This window comes from Mesoplodon densirostris, chromosome 14 (assembly GCF_025265405.1).
Source record: "Mesoplodon densirostris isolate mMesDen1 chromosome 14, mMesDen1 primary haplotype, whole genome shotgun sequence".
Classification (NCBI taxonomy): Eukaryota; Metazoa; Chordata; class Mammalia; order Artiodactyla; family Ziphiidae; genus Mesoplodon; species Mesoplodon densirostris.
In genome coordinates, this window is record NC_082674.1 from 70,208,569 (window position 1) to 70,225,584 (window position 17,016).

Consider the following 17,016-nt stretch of genomic DNA (forward strand, 5'->3'; position numbering starts at 1 on the left):
TGAGCCTTGGACCTTTCCCTAAGACTCAGCTTTTCTTTCTGAATTCACTGAGAATCTGAGTTACCTCATGTAGAGAAAAAGCCAGTACACGTGGTGACCTGTGGCTCCGGCGACCCGTGAACCCTGAACTGAGTCAGAGTTCTTCCTCTGATATTTCAGCAAAAGAGAGCTTTTTAAAAGGAGTAATTGGAGTAGTTGCTTTGCATTACATATAACGGCCAGGGCTTGTGTGTTTGTTTTTCAAGCTCTGGAGTGATTATTTTAGTTTGGGGGTCAATTATATATAATTTCTACAGCTAGTAGAAATTAAGCTAGTCATTATTAAATTCTTAAAGCTTAAATTCTCTAGCTTAAATTCTTAAGCTAGTCATGAACTTTTACCTTTTATTTTATTATTTTCTTAGGAAAAAAAAATCCAGGGCTTCTAAATTTTTACCACAAAGGTTGAAAACTGGAGGCTGGGTCCAGCCCTTAAATATTTTGCTTTGACCTCCCCTCCTGCCCCCCACCCCATACTGGCCAGCATTTGGGGTGTTTAAATTTTTGAATCAGTTATCAATACTTGGAAATCCTAGGAAGAATTCCAATTCCAGCTTCTCCCGCCTGATGTCCTGCCCAATGGGCAGTGGCCAGGGCTGCGAGGTGGCCGAACCCTCGGCAGGTGGAGACCTGGCCTCTCTCTTTGTCTGTGGCTCACGTGACCTGCAGCCACTCGTAACCAGAGGCCGTCCACACCGGCTGGCAGTCACATGTCTTGACACTTCTTTTAGGCTGCATCGTGTCTTACTTGCAGCCCGCGGGCTTAATTGCCCCGTGGCGTGTGGGATCTTAGTTCCCGGACCAGGGTCCCCAGGCTTCGAACCCGAGTCCCCTGAATTAGAAGGCGGATTCTTTACCACTGGAACACCAGGGAAGTCCCTGTCTTGACACTTCTGTTGTCGGGAATTGAGGACATTCTCCTTCATGACTTTTTGGAAGATGTTTCTATGCAGCATCTGAAATCTGTCCAGTTGTTTAGTAAGAAGTTTAAGCTGTGGTTCCTCACTGCTTTGGAAGGTTTTCCAGCCCTCTTACAGATCTCCAAGCTCAGAGGTAGGTTTTGAGGGACAACATAAATGCTGTGAGAGTAGATGAACTTTCCACGTGGGGCAGGCCTCCTCCGCTCTTGTGTTAACTCTGTCCTCAGGCACTAAACTGCAGTCCACAAGGCTTGGCCGCTTCGGCTCTCCCGGCTTTTCCTTTAGTGCCCACAAGGGATGCTTGTGCTGATACATCAACACCCTCTTACCATTTCCCCCTCGTGAATCGCAGCGGGGCCAAGGGAACAGGGAGATAGGAAAGGGCAAGGGGGAGACGGGCCGTGCCTCCCCTCTCTTGAGCCAGCTCCCGGCGGCAGCTGCAGTCCTCAGCTCACTGCCCACCCAAGCAGGGCCGGCAAGGGTTCCGACCCCAGCATCCTTCCGCCTCTCTGTGCTCTGGGTGGGCTCCCGCGAGGCTCAGAGATTATCTCACCCTCCTTAGAAATTCCGCCCATAGCCTGACTTGCTCAACTCCAGGCCGCCAGGCATTCACACCCACGTGGTCCCAGTCACCCTGGTGACTTTCCCCTCCATCCGGCTGCCAGGGCACAGTGTCTGAACACTTCTGCTGTCGCAGAAGGCTGTTCGTCCGCTCCAGCCTGCGACGGCTTCCTCTTGGGAGCCCAAGCTGTTCTGCTGGCTGTCCCGGGCCTCCCTGCTTCTGACCCCTTGGTATCCCTCCAGCTCCGTGGCCCTAGTGAACGGCAGCACACACCCACTGTGTGGGTCGCGTGTTTTACGGTCCTGGAAATTCCCGGTTTTCTCCCTCCTGCCTTTGTGAGGTTCTCCGTCGCTGCCTCTAGCTCTCCCCGCCCGCCAAGCCCTCACCACTTCCTTCCCTTCCCCTCTGCAGGTCTGCCACGCTTGCACCCTGTGCGCTCTCTCCCCCGAGGGCCCGCAGAACAGGCCACGTCTACTCTTCACCCACGCCTGGCATCCCCAGCACCCCGGGCTGTGTTGATCCCTTTCTGACCACTTGGAAAAGTTCACGGCGGCAGATGGGGACGGAGCCTGGGACCGGCCTCCTGCCCCAAATCAGCCCTGGCCGGGGGAGCACCCAGCCAGGCCCGCCCTTTGACCATCTCCATCCTCCACCAGAAGGGTTGTTTCTCCTTCTGAGCTGGAGGCCCATCCGGTTCTTGGCACTTTCACCTTCCCGACTGGGGCGATGGCAACGACCTTGCAACATGACCTCCATCCCTACCCACTGGAGCGGCCAGCTCAGGGTCCAGAGCCTGGCCTGCTGGGAGCCGGACCTTTACACTCACGGTTCCAGGAGAGTTTACTGAATACCCACGGGCCCCTTTCCTCTCCGTAAAACAGACATGGCTGTAGTGCCTGCTCTTGGGGCTGGTGTGAGGAGGACTCACCGCTTGTCCTGCAGACCCCGAACACGTAAGGGAGAGGTTTGTCCCATTGGACAGCGGAGGCCCAATTCACTGGCCCAGGCTCCCCAGAGGAAGGACAGGAGAGCTGAGTCCCCACAGCCGTCCTGTAAAGGCCGCCCGCCCTGTTGCTTCTCCAGAACTGCACTTGCCTGGCAGAGCCCAGTTACCCACCGTTTCCCTCTCTAGAGAATTTAGGCCCCTTGCTCGGGGTGCAGAGAATAGGGAACTGGGAGGAGGAGCTGCAGGGCCCTGAGACGTCTGCCCGTGAGCAGAAGCGTTCTAAATGCCAACTGTCAGAAAGGCAGTTCTAGAATATGTGCAATTTGAACATTTTGATTGTCATTTAGGATTCAGTTTTTTTTGTTTTGGTATGCGGGCCTCTCACTGTTGTAGCCTCTCCCGTTGCGGAGCACAGGCTCCGGACGCGCAGGCTCAGCGGCCACGGCTCACAGGCCCAGCCACTCCGCAGCATGTGGGATCTTCCCGGACCGGGGCACGAACCCGTGTCCCCTGCATTGGCAGGCGGACTCTCAACCACTGCGCCACCAGGGAAGCCCTAGGTAGGACTCAGTTTTAACGGGCAAAAATACCCAAATCCACTTTTCTTTCTCTTCGACAGCAAGAAAATTTTGGTCATTTGGAGAGGGGGCATTAGGCCAAAGTAAGATGACAAGATTTCATTAAGTGTAGCGTTTGCCGTTTGTCTTTAGACCATGAGAATGGTGCTGAAAAACAGCAGGAGAGTCAGCATCCTGAAGTTGGATCTACACGCCATCATGCATCAGGGTGCTTTGGATATTTCCGAGAAAGCCCTGACGAGTAACCCGAGCGGCACTGACGACCTGGAGGAGAACACAGAGGTGAAATGTAATCCTCCTTCCTCAGCTGCTTGGTTGCAGTGTTTGGTATATAATCAGGGCTGGTATGGCCATCACTGATTTATAGATTTCCTAATAGATTAAAACGTTCCTCTTTGACGTTATAATTTATCTGCTCACACACCTCTTCCTGCAGAAGGTGAGGAGTGCCCCGAGAACCCTCTTCCAGGGCCTGCCCTGGGGTCCATGGTGCCAGGACATATTTGCCGAGTGAGTGTGGTTGCTGATTGACAATCTTTCTTGTCTCCTTTGGAAAACCCTCCTGCATCCCTCTTGTAGATGCACAGGTCACCTCTTCGGGCCTGAGTGGGATTGACCTAGCTCTCTGCCTTGCCAGTTTCTGCTCTAACTGTAGTTTTGTTTGTTTGTTTGTTTATGCACCCTTGCAGCCTGTGGGATTTTAGTTCCCCGACTAGGGTTTGAACCCAGGCCCACGGCAGTGAGAGTACAGAGCCCTAACTGCTGAACTGCCAGGGAATTCCTGCACCAGGTGTTATTTTAAACAATGCGAAGTTTAACGGTGATTTGACCTTATTTCACTACTTTACAAACAAGTGCTATATAACCCCATGAATATTCTTGCCCTTTGCTATTGTCCGGAGAAGGGGGAATTTCCCCCTCTACCCGTCTTGAGTTCTCCTGGCTGGACTAATAATCAACCTGGCACAAGACGGGTTCACAGGAGAAAAAGACACAAATTTTAATTCATGTGCACAGAGGTCTTATAGAAATGGGACCTAAGAAGTAGACAAAGAAACTTAGGTTTTGGGGTGCCCAATTAGTGAAGAAGCTAAACAGAATTGGGGCTTGGGTAGTAAATTAAAGAACTAACATGGTTTGGGACTTCCCTGGCTGTCCAGTGGTTAGGACTCCGTGCTTTCATGGCCGAGGGCCTGGGTTCAATCCCTGCTTGGGGAACTAAGATCCTATAAGTTTGGCGGCGCAGCCAAAAAAAAAAAAAAAAAGTAACATGGTTTGTTTATACATGGTTTGTTCTCAGCCTGAATTCCCTGTCTCTGGGGATAAGGGTGTCTCTTTACATCCTGGTGCCGGAAGGGCACCTTTCACACTGGAGATTTATTTCCTGTTTTCAGGGAGACCAAGGGGGAGAGTCAGTGTCCTTCCTGTGTTGGCCATTTCTTAAGTAACTTTTCAATCAAATTAACCAGTATGCCACTGAGGCACATTTTGGAGCCGCGTACTCTGGGTCCCAACACTGTCTGACAATTGTAGTTAATCTTAAGGAAGAAAATCTCCATTCTGATGCCAAAATCTGGCCTCTGTACACTGGTGCCAGATTAAATCTCGGAGTTGTGGGTGAAGTAGAAAGAAATAGCTTTATTGCTTTGCCAGGCAAAGGGGGCCACAGCGGGCTCATGCCCTCAAGACTGTGTGTCCCGCCCTGGAAGGGGTCGTGAGGAGTCTTATAGCGGTCAAGGAGCAGGGCGTGGTCAGCTCATGGACACTCTTCTGATTGGCTAGTGGTGAGGTCATCGGGAGTCGGCCTCATCAACCTTCTGGTTCCAACCGGTCTGGGGTCTCCGTGCTCGTGGGCAGCAGACAGTTAACTTCTGCCACCTGGAGGGGGTGTCAGTATCTGCGAAACAGCTCAAGGGACATGGCTCAGAATATTCTCTAGATTCCTTGAGGAGAAACTAAAGGTCCTTGACTGTGTTTAATGGCTAAAGTATTATTATTTTGTCTGGCTTGCCTGTTTTCCTTTCTTTCTGCATTTTCTCACTCCTCTGATTAAATTTCTTCTTTGGCTAAAGATTTTCTACAGACAAAAGGCAGGCGGAAGACACGGGTGGAGGTCTTTTCTGGGAAGGCCCCGTAGGGTTCTGCCTCAGTTACGGTTCCACGAAGAGCTGGCTTACGCGTGGTTACATCACTGCGAGGGCACAGTCACCACAGCAGGAGACTCCCCACTCGGGGGGAACCGAGAGCTGCTTCAGGGGGGGCTGCAGACCAGTTACCACCTCCTCCCCCAGTCGCCAGGCTTTGGTCTGAGGGCTGCCGGGAGGGGTCAGCCATGCATAAAGCTGCCCCCCAGTGCCTGAAGCCCCCTCAAGGTGTGGGCTGTGGGCTTCCTCACGGCCCGCCCAACACGGGGCTGGCACACGGGGGCACCTCAGCATTTCACGACCAGATGGCTACTTGGATTCAGCGATGCATTAAAAGCACCACAAAGTATCCCGTCCTCTTCCTTTGACCTTGAGCGGGGGCTGACTTGGTAGGATTGTACCAGTTATTAAAATAATGAAATGGGTCCTTACTTGTTGCTAAGTAGCTCCCTCCCCCCACTGCTTGCCTGTCCCTTGATTATCTCCCCTGTCCCTGCTGCCTGACTGTCCCAAATCCCAGATCCTCCCCTGGGAGACTCCCCTCCAACCAGACCAGCAGCTGAAAGGTGAACACCTAACCCAGCAGGCTTCAGGGCCATGGAAGCCCCCCTCCCAGGCCACTGGCTTCCCCAGCAATCCCAGCTGGCCGCCCAAACCTTGCTCTCACCCCCAGCCCAAGCCCAGGGAGACCCACGAGGCATGAGACCTCTCCCCCAGGTGCCCGCCAGCCTGCCAGGGGCTCCTGGGCTCCTGTTGGCATCCTTGCATGTCCTTTCCAGCGGGCACAGAGCCGGCAGGGAGACAGCATGACCCCTGGCAGACGAATGCCTGAGATGTGCCTGGAAGATCTTCCAGACGGAGCCTGACCAAATGTGCACCAGGGCCACGGCAGCCCACTGGGTTATCTAAATCTCCTTGGCACATGGGGGCACTCAGACAGATGCGCTTCCACTGTCCTTCCACTCTCAGCGCTGCCTGCGCAGGTGCGGGACCCAAGTCCCAGTGTCGCACATTTGGGCTGCAGCCCTCGGGCCTGTACTGACAGGGTCTGTAGCCCTGGGCAATTCACCTAACATCCCTCAGCGGCTTTGATGCCCACCATCAGTTAAAGGACTTGAACAAACTACCCCCTTTATAAAAATGGCAGGGGTGGGTGAGGTCACGTCTGTATCCTGCCGTGAGCTCACTTGGAGCCGGGTTCTGTGCGATTACAAGGTGTAGTTACGATTTCAAACGGTTTCTTCCCATTTCAACAAGTAGCCGAGGGGATTGCTAGAAGGCAAGACCACAGAGCTCTGAACCAGACGAGCTGGGGTGACAGATCCAGCCGGAGGCAGCCTGTGTGTTCAAAATGAGGGCGAGGCCGCGGGGAATTCCTTTGAACTGCAGTGCGGATGTTATCCCCTAGGTCACCCGGGATACAAATACCTACCGGGAAATTCTGCTCTACTGCTCACAGTCTTGGGTTTGTTTTGTCTGTTGATAGGTTTGAGCAGTTTAACTTCTTTGCTGGGGACGTCAGCAGACCTCAGTGTATTCCTGAATTGTCTGTCTTCAAACCTCCAGACATTTGTCTTCCAGGTACAAAACCAAGATTTTTTTTTTTTTCTTTTTAAAGAGAAGAAGTGGGTATGGGTCATTCTAGCTACATTATAGCACTGAGTGCCCAGGACCTGGTGCAAAGCAAAAGGTTTTCTCTGGCGCTCTGGACAGAAATGTGTCAAGGCCGGGATGGGGGTTCAGGTTGGGGAAGTGATGTCTCAGAGGCTGGCACATCATGCAACTCTGTGTGTGTGTGTTTGCTTGCAAGTGAGCACATGTGTGCATATGTGAGCATGTCTGTGCGTGGGAGGGCATGTGAGTGGGTGTGGGCAGGTAAGTGTTAGTGTGCAGGTGAGTATGTGTGCACCCAGCAGGAGTGTCTAGGAGGGGGATGGGTTTGTCTGTTTGGGGAGAATGGTGCTCATCTGGGGGTTTTGTAGACAGTCCCAGTAAGGTGTCAGACTTGGGCTCACAAAAGCCAAGATGAATTGGTTTTGGACGTTTGGGGCGGATTTGGTCCTTCTGCTGGACATGTCACTTGGACTTACTTCTCAGTTGGCCCATTGGCTTGACTGTCATCATCACCCTCATCAGCAGTCGTATTACCAAATCAGGTCCAGCTGCTTGCAGCTTAAAAATCAATACTCAAGGGCTTCCCTGGTGGCGCAGTGGTGGAGAGTCCGCCTGCCGATGCAGGGGACACGGGTTCGTGCCCCGGTCCGGGAGGATCCCACATGCCGCGGAGCGGCTGGGCCCGTGAGCCATGGCTGCTGAGCCTGTGCGTCCGGAGCCTGTGCTCCGCATCGGGAGAGGCCACAACAGTGAGAGGCCCACGTACTGCAAAAAAATAAATAAAATAAAATAAAATAAAAATCAGTACTCAAGAGAGGCAAATGTTGGCAGAAAGGGAAACTGCCTTTGAGCAGAATACTGGCAGTCCGGGGAGACGGTGGACTCGGTGTCCTCCATAACTATCTCCGAAGATTCTCCTCAGCCAAGAAAGTTTTTAAAGCGGAAAAGGGAAGTCATCTCAGGTAACCACTGAGATGGGGGGTCAGAGTGGTCACCATGCCCCACTGTGTGCAGGCTTGTCGACTTCCTGTGCTCTTTCTTTAGATGCTATTGTGTTCACACAGTTCTTGAGATTTCTGAAGGGGAAGCTGGGGAAGAGATCGGTCATCTGTTACTGACTTCTTCATTTCTATTTCTTTGATCTATGGAAAGAACCAACAAGTTAGGCAAAGTATCGTGTGATCAAAAGATTTGTAAGGTGTGCTAGGGCCAGGGATGAGTAGAGCATGGGAGCGCCTGGTTTGAGGTTAGTGACAAGATGAAGGGACCTCCTGCAAAGTGCTCTCTTCTGCCCAAAGCTGCTTTCAGTCACCCTGTAAGAGCGGAGGATGCTGTCAGGGGAAGCCCCAGCACCCTGGCCCCAGTGGACCCGAAACACGGGGCCTCCCGCCCCTCGTGACATCATCCTCTGAAGGCCGAGGGAGCAGGAAAAGACCTTGACGAGGGAGTTGGGTTCCACTGGGAGGTGAAGGGCACATAGGATTAGAATAAGCTGAGAAAGGGAGCCAGGACGGCAGGAGCGGAGTGGGCGTAGGGAAAGCGGGGGACCGGTCTAGGGAAGAGGGGGACATCTCTGCAGCAGAGAGCAAGGACCTGGAGGGCCTGGGACCTGTGGTGGAAAACTCGGGTTTTCTCCTTAAGCCTCCAGCCACATGTCTTCCGGCCCCCTCCATCTCCCCCGGAAAACCCAGGAAGGAGCTTCAAGCTGGTTCCAAGCCTTGGCAGGTGTCTGTTTCCATTCTTTGCTCCTTGGATATAGTCTTTCCAGATTCTGTGTGGTTTTGATTCCCCCTCCTTGGTCCTCGGCAAAGCTCACTCGTACCAGTGGTAACGTGCACGGGTGCATAGCTGCAGAGACAGCAATTCATTCGACAGGATGAAGCTCTCCATCCTCTGGTCCTCGTTTCAGACACTCACGCAGCCTCCACTTCAACCCCGCTGAGCCCACTGAGACCGTTGGTACCGGTCCTGCACGCAAGACCGTGTAACACAGTGTTACTGTCCTCACCCCTGCAGCATCACGAGGGAAGCGTCTTCGAAAACTGGTGGTTTTGTAACTGCCTGCCTTTGAAGGGCTTGTTTTTGTAAAACAACCTGGATGATAAAAAAAAAAAAAACAAAAAAACCACAGACTATTGTCAATGAGATACTCAGACTGTTAAAATGTGAAGCCTCGGGCTTGTCCAAGATGACTAATGGCCTCAGGTTGTTAGCATCTGGCAGAGCCAGAGGAGAGGAGTGCTCAGCTCTGTCGTGCTTCATTTCGTTCCCCTGGTTCTCATGCAGTTTGGGCCCAGGAGTCCTTTCTAAATGTAGGAACCTGAGGTATCACGCTGCCGGCAAGAGGAGGAAAGCTGGGTAATGTCTGTTCACTTGTGAATGTTTGTGCGGAGATCGCCCACAGCTCCTTCTCTGGATGGTTTTAGGAAGCATCCTTGTGTGTGTTGTACACCAGCAGGGCTCCCCCCGAGAGCCCCGTTCCAGGTGGTCCTAAGTCGTGGGGGGAGGATGCCGCTGCCGAGGGGAGTCTGTTCCCAAACCCAAGTTCACGTGCCCGACGCACAGTGAGGCCACGCAAACTGAAAGGCTGGAGTTTGGAGCAGAGAAAGGTTTGTTGCAGGGCCCAGCAAGGAGATGAGGAAGGAGACGGGTGGCTGGTGCTCAGAATACCCCGGAACTCCCGGAAGGGTTTCAACCAAGCAATTTGAAAGGCCAGGGGAGGGGAGGGGCCGGGTCCCAGGGTGTGTGATCAGCTCGTGCACAATTCTCTGATTGGTTGATGGTGATCAGTCCTTAGGCCCCAGTAGGTCTCATGATCATCAGGTAGTTAATTTCTTCCATTTGGTGGTGGTGGGGTTTAGCATCTGAAACTCTCAGGAAATATGCACGAGATACTATTATCTGGGTCCTTCAGAGAAGAGCTACAGCAGAGGATATTGTGGGGGGGGGGGTCTGTCCTGGGAGGGCCCCATGGGGTCCCGCTTGGTTACAGGTCCACACCCACCCAGAGCCCAGGGTGGGCCTTTGGGGGCTGTCAGCGAGGGTTGAACAGAAACCGAGAGGAAAGGGCATCTCCTTATTCCTGGCCAGTCCCTGCTGTTCTTCCTCGGAGACTTGCGGTTGAGTGTCTGGGTGGTCCTCATGCAGGAGAGTCAGGAGAGACTCAGGGGTTCACTCCAGCCTGTGCTGGAAATTACATACGACTCTGCCGGTTTGTAACTCACCTGAAGTGTGGCCCGAGGCTACTGTCAGTCTCATGGGGAGTTCCTTAGGCTGTACGTGGAGGCATCTCCCCGGTACCCGGTTTAGTGCCACTCAGGCCATCCGATGACCTCGGCTCCGCCGGACACACAGGTGGGCCTTCCGGGCCTCAGATAATTCACCCGGTGCAGCGGCCTGCTTTGTGCGTTGCAAAGTCGGCACCCTTCCCTCTGCCACTGGGGGACTCCGGGCGCCTTCTTCACGGTATCAGACTCGCCAAGTGTAGATTAGCCCCCGACCCTCTCGGAGGCAGCTGCCAAGTGGGCTGCAGCAAGGCCGCCCCGCAGACCCCCCTCCCCTGTGGCTCCCCACAAGTGACCTTTTTCTAAAAAAACTGTGTGGGATTAAAAAAAAGAAGCAAGCTGCTCTCCCACCTCCTGCCTGCTCCCCACCCACTTCAAAGGGTTCTGCCTGGGACCATCCCCACAGGAGATGGTGCAAGACCGGGCCCAGGCCTGGGCCTCCTCTCACCTCAGCTTTCCTTCTTCCTGCCCCGCTTTGGCCTTGTGAGACTGTCTGTGCACCACCCGTGGGCGCGTTTGACAACAAGCTCGCCTTGATCTTTATCAAAAACCCCAGCATTTGTTTCTCTCTAAAATGTCACAGCCAAGCAGAAGCAAAGAGGAGTTTATCAGATTGGCCGCCAGCTTCCAGCTGAGATGGAATTTCCTCCTCACGGCCCTGAGCAAAGCTGTGACCCTCTGGCACAGAGACAGCTTCGGTAAGTCGGAGAACGCACAGCATTTTGGATTCTACCTTTTACAGATGTTATTACGGCCTAAGCGTTTTCCACATTGCTATGTGGAACCCACTCGTCTTTTTCTCACCTTTTTATGTAAAATACAACACACAGAGAACCACACACACACAAAAACATATTAATCTGATTATTATGGCAATACGGTAGTTCATCAAACAGCTGGACCACGCCTCACCTGTCAATGAAAATAATCAATAAACAATCTAAAATAAGAATAGAAAAGGGTTTTATTTGAGCCAAACTGAGGACTAGCCTGGAAGCCAGCTTCCCAGATGACTCTGAGAAACTGCTCCGGAGAGCAACACACTTTTATATCTTGTCAAAACAAAGAACAGGGCCTCCCTGGTGGCTCAGTGGTTGAGAGTCCGCCTGCCGATGCAGGGGACACGGGTTCGTGCCCCGGTCTGGGAGGATCCCATATGCCGCGGAGCGGCTGGGCCCGTGAGCCATGGCCGCTGCGCCTGCGCGTCCGGAGCCTGTGCTCCGCAGCGGGGGAGGCCACGACAGTGAGAGGCCCGTGTGCCGCAAAAAGAAAAAAAAAACAAAAAAAAACAAAAAAAAACAAAGAACATTAAACAAGTCAGGGTTTCATTTCTTCAAGGTTATTTTTAAAAAAGAACAGGCCAGCACGTACCCAGCGAGTCAGTATGGCCTTGTCACCTGGGAAGGGGGACTTAACCATCAAAGGAGTAACCAGTATCGGTGTCCCAGGAAGGGAGGCATTTAATCTTTATTTTTAACATGGACATTCTTTACTTCTGGTCAGTGTGTCCTTTTCTCTAATAATTAAAGCAGAGGTACAGTGTAGGTTTGATAGGCCACACACAGGCTATTTTAGTTAGCATCAAATTCAAGTTCACTCATGTAGAAGCCAGCATGACTTCCCTGTATCTCCACATGTGGACATGTCTTTTGTCACTCCCCTGCCATCGTTGTCGGACGCGCAGGAAACCTCCCTGGCTTTGGAACTGCGCACTTTCAGACATCGTGAGAAAAGCAGCAAGCGTCCTCTTTTTCTCCATCTCCCAACTGAGATGGACCAAAAAATGGGTTCTTTGGGGGCACCCGGATTTAACCTTCAGGAATAAGAGTTGATAAAGTCCCCACTACATGCAGATGGTGGAAAGAGTAAAGCAGTGTCTGTTTTGCCAACTTTCTGGTCCGATAGAGGGTCTTTCTGGGCCCAGGGGGGTCCCATCTGTCACAGCTGTGGTACAGACACAGCACAGGAGTCGCGGGGAGGGACAGTCACCACTGAGCCCCCCAGCCCCACGGAGGGGATCACTCGTTTCAGCAGATGTCGTGCGTCCCTGCAAAGTCCCAGGCACCTTCCTGGGCACTGGACAGACAGCCGTGGACAGACAGACAGACAGAGCCTCCAGCCCACAAACTCACACACCTATCAGGGCAAGGAATCCCTGCCCCAGGGCTGCCAGAAGCCCTTGCAGCGGGTACACAGAACAGACAAGAGGAGGAGCAGACAAGCCCTGTTCTAGACCGTTCTGCAAACACTGGGGCTCTTTGGAGGGTTGTGGCTGTACACAGCCATATATGTGACCCCCATTCGTCATGAGGCTCTCCCCACAGATGAAGATCAGGGCAGAGTTCACGTGCAACCACAGAAGGAAAGCCAGCTCTGTAGTTAGTGCTGTCGACTGAAGAAAATGCACAGCCTGAAAGTTGAGAGTTGCGGGGGTTTTTTTGTTGTTTTTTTTGCGGTATGTGGGCCTTCGGTAAGTGAGCCATGGCCACTGAGCCTGCGTGTCCGGAGCCTGTGCTCCGCAACAGGAGAGGCCACAACAGTGAGAGGCCCGCGTACCGCAAAAAAAAAAACCCAAAAAACAAAAAACAGGCATTTATTCCCCACGGTTCTGGAGGCTAGAATTCCAAGATCAAGGTGCCAGGTGATGGGTTCCTGGTGAGAGCTGTCCTCCTGCTTGCAGACATCTGCCTTCTTGCTGTGTCCTTACATGGCTTTCCTTGGAGCAGAAACACAGTGGGGAGAGGGGCGCGGGGACTCTCCCTTTTCTCATAAGGCCATTAATCCCCTCATGACCTAATCTAACCTTACTTACCTTCCAAAAGCCCCATCTCCAAATACTGTCACATTCGGGGTTAGAAGTTCAACATATGAATTTGGGGGGCACAAACATTCAGTCCATAACAGAAAGTTCTGCATAAAATTAAACATATACCTACGCTATGACCCAGTGATTTTATTCCTAGGTATTTACCCAAAGGAAAGAAAACATACATTCACAAAAAGACTTGTAGAAGGATATTTATAGCAATTTCATTCCTAACAGATAACACCTGAAAACAATACTAATAACCCTCATTAGGCGAATGGATAAGCTAATTTCAGTATGTTTATTGTATTCATCTGCTTGGGCTGCCATAACAGTAAACTACAGATCTGGTGGCTTAAACAGCAGAAATTTATTTTCTCATAGTTCTAGAGGCTGGGGAGTCCAAGATCAAGGTTCCAGCTGATCCAGTTTCTGGTGAGGGCTCTCAAACCGGACATCTCGAAGGCCTGAGAACCAGGGGGACCAATGCAGTGAGTCCCAGCCTGAGTCCAAAGGCTCCAGAACCAGGAGTGTCGATGTCCAAGGGCAGCAGCACTAGGATGCCCCACTTAGGCAGAGGGCAAATTGGTCCTTCCTCTGCCTTTCTGTCCTATTCAGGCCTTCACTGGATCGGATGACGCCCACTGCACTGGTGAGGGTGATCTTTACTCAATCTGATTCAAATGCTAATCTCTCCCAGAAACACAGACACGCCCAGAAATAAGGTTTTACCAGCTATCTGGGCATCCCATAGCCCAGTCAAGTTATCACATGAAATTAACCATTCAAACAAGCCAAAGACAATTTGTGACATATTGGAACACCCAAAGCCTGGAACACAGGAAATAAAATTAATTCTAATCAATACAAAAAAATACAGACAACCCAATACAAATGAACCAAAGACATTAACAGGCATTTCACAAAAGAGGGTATCCAGCTGGCCAATTACTTGTACGAATAGGTGATCAACCACATGAGCCATTAAAATAAAAATGAGTTATCACTACTCGTCCACCAGATTGCTGGGATGGGGGGCAGACAACCTCGCAATAATCTGTGTTGATGAGAAAGTGGAGCAACGGGAACCTCCACGTACTGATGGTGGCAATAAATTGGTCCCATCATTGAGGAAGTCAGTGTGATGTTATATAATAAAATGAAACAGACTCGTGCCCCAGAACCCGCAGCTCCACTACAAGGTCCATACTCGAGAGAGCGCTTGCGTGTGCGCACCTGTGCCTGAGCTTGGCATCCTCTCGAGAACTGGGTCTGAGAAGAGGATCTGCACCTAGCTAGTCATTCTGGGGTGCAGTCCTACAGAACCAAAGTGGGGGGACTGACTAGAATGACTGGCACACGGAGGACGGAAAGCCATTCTAAGGGTGCGTCACTGGGTTGGTTACCATTGTGAGAACCGGGGCTTAATCCTGCTGGAGACCCTCCGAGGAATTGTGCAGAGTGGCCTTCAGAATCATCCACTTGTGACTTGGGAGTGGGGAGTATTTATCCTCTGGCTTTTGTACCCATTCGCCCAAGGTCGTGGCAAGGGGGGGTTAATGATCTGCACTCGTGGGTTTTCACATTGCTCAGTGGAACCCTACCTGTGTCCCACGTGGCAGTTGGCACAGAGGCCCTGAGGCAGAAAGCAAGGGACGTGCAGATTGGTGAGGTAACCTGCTGCCGTCTGTACCACCATTCGTTGGTTCCCACAGCAACAACAGGAGAAAACAGAGGCGCCCAGAGAAGTGAGACAGAACATAAAAGATACCAACACATCAGAACACAAGACTGTTCATAAAACTTTATTACTGGAAACAAGCCAACTTCCCATCAATACGAGAATGTGTTTAAGGGTGGTGCATTCATACAATCCTCTGCCACACCGGCCTGGCCACGTTCTCCCTGGGAACTGAGGACTCCACTTTATTTTAGTGTATGTGTAGTGAGAAATTTGATTCTGCTTTTGGATGAACTGGAAGCAATGCCCTCCTGTCACAGCGAAGTGTAAGATGGTCACGGTCCTTAGAGCAAGAGGATGGGCTTTGGCCTCAGACGGACTTGGCGCTAATCTTCATCATTCGCTTGGCTTCCTCTTCCATAAAATGATAACCATCCCTACCCTGTGTCTATTTCTCAGCACATAACGCTTACTCCGCACCACGCACTGTCCTAAGCCTCTGCAAGTATTAACCCGTTCCATCCTCCCATCCCTCACTCCCATGATGTAAGTACTGTTTTCTGCGTTTCCTAATGAAGGAACCGGGCACAGAGAGCTTACGTGACTCAGGGCCACACAGCTGGTGAGTGGAGGAGTGCGCTGAGCCGAGATTTGAACGCCCCCCTGTCTGGCTGCAGAAGCCTTGCCATCCAGCGGGAAAGAAGCGCCTCCCCGGGCCCGGCGCGCAGAGAGGACTGCGCACCGGCTCTGCCGTGCGTGCTGAGCCCCACCTCCCCACGCGGCGCACGGCTGCGAGGGCGGCCCCGGGGCCCCGCCCCCGGGCGCCTGCGGCGGGGGCAGCGGGTCCCTCTCCCGGTCCGCCGTCGGGGGCCGCTGCCCGCGGTCCCCGGGGCCGGGCGCGCCCCGCAAGATGTCCGGGCGCCGCGGCCGGCAGCCCGGGCCCCGCCTGTCCTGGCTACTGTGCTGCAGCGCCCTGCTGTCCCCGGCCGCGGGCTACGTGATCGTGAGCTCCGTGTCCTGGGCCGTCACCAACGAGGTGGACGAGGAGCTAGACAGCGCCTCCACCGAGGAGGCGCTGCCCGCGCTGCTGGAAGACTCGGGCAGCATCTGGCAGCGGAGCTTCCCGGCCTCGGCGCACGAGGAGGACGCTCACCTGCCGCCCCCGGAGGGCACCGCCCGCGCCAGGCCGCCCCCCGCGCCGCCCGGGATGTTCTCCTACCGGCGCGAGGGCAGCGCGAGGCTGCGCCCGGGCACCGCCCGCTTCCTGGCCCACGCCAGCGCCTGGGGTTGTCTGGCCACCGTGTCCGCCCACGAGAAGGTAAGCCACCCGGCGGGGAGCGGCGTGCAGGGGACAGGGAGAGCCTGGGGCCACTCCCGCTCTCGGATCCAGGTCTAGCAGACGTGCGCTGGGGGCTGGATCGGCGTGAACAGCGTGTAATTAATGCAGCCAGATTGTGCTTCTGTTACCCTGGCACCCTGGCAAAGGCAGGAGGGGTGGGGGGGGTGCTGGGGGAGGGGACGACAAGCAGGCTTCCTGCCAGGTGGTCGGGGACCGAAGCGCAGTCGAGATGCGCAGTCTTGAAATGGCCAAAGAGGTGTGCAAATAACCAGCGCCCGACCAGAGACCTGGACAAAAGAAGCCAGAGGCGCCTTTGGCATCACCGAGTAGCGCGTCCAGCCGCTGCCCGCCCATAGACCAGAGTTGCCCCAGCACTTACCCGAGCCCAAGTGGGGACCGGGGCTTTGGTGGAAATTTGCATTTTAAAAAATGGAATCCGAGAACTGTTCTGGAAAGGAGATTTATTGTGTGCAGCGAAGCGTGTAAATGTTGGAGTGACAGCGCTGTCGTCAGCTGCAGCTTTCATTGTTTCACAGATGTTTTACTCACCTGTTAGACATGATTCCACCTGAAGTGGAAGTGCCGTGGATACATGATGAGGATGTAACATCCATACGTGTACACCCTCCAGAAAGCTTTTAGGGCTGTTAAGATGGATGTAAGGGTTCTATTACAGGGCAGTAATTTGAACTCCTATTTACTTCATGCAAAAAAAAAAAAATACTGTTTTATGGAGTGTGTAAGTCATTGGCCAGGGGGAAGGTTCTGGGCCTGGCTCTGGGTCTCACCAGCTCTGAGACTGTGGCCAAGTCAATGGGTTCTCCACTTTGCTTTCCTCTTCTATGAAATTAAGTGGTGGACTAGGTAGTTTTGAAGGTCCTTTTTTGCTTTGAAAAAAAAAAAATCTAAATGACAACTTTATTTTGATGAGAAATGATCCTAAGGTCTTTCACAGCTTCCAAATAGTTCTTCACAGCTATATCTTATGCTCCTAAGACATACCTTCAGAAGCTATGAAGCTTAAATATGAAGCTGATCTTGGTTTAAAACACAGATCACTTCAAGCAATGAAAACTCTAGTGCCAGTGTATTCAAGGTATTAT

General features: G+C 52.8%; 2 protein-coding genes across 2 annotated transcripts in view; both read left to right on the top strand.

The window, feature by feature from the left end:
• The window catches only part of RFX8 (regulatory factor X8), a 64,573-nt gene extending 49,236 nt beyond the window's left edge, over positions 1-15,337 (top strand). The window contains 6 exon segments of the mRNA XM_060116969.1: positions 941-1,092; positions 1,657-1,751; positions 3,178-3,334; positions 6,676-6,770; positions 10,671-10,785; positions 15,252-15,337. Coding sequence (XP_059972952.1) covers positions 941-1,092; positions 1,657-1,751; positions 3,178-3,334; positions 6,676-6,770; positions 10,671-10,785; positions 15,252-15,337 — 700 coding nt within the window.
• Positions 15,338-15,441: 104 nt separating this feature from the next.
• The window catches only part of CREG2 (cellular repressor of E1A stimulated genes 2), a 48,289-nt gene continuing 46,714 nt past the window's right edge, over positions 15,442-17,016 (top strand). Inside the window, exon 1 of the mRNA XM_060117472.1 lies at positions 15,442-15,892. Coding sequence (XP_059973455.1) covers positions 15,485-15,892 — 408 coding nt within the window. The 5' untranslated portion in view covers positions 15,442-15,484. The remainder of the gene's footprint in view (positions 15,893-17,016) is intronic.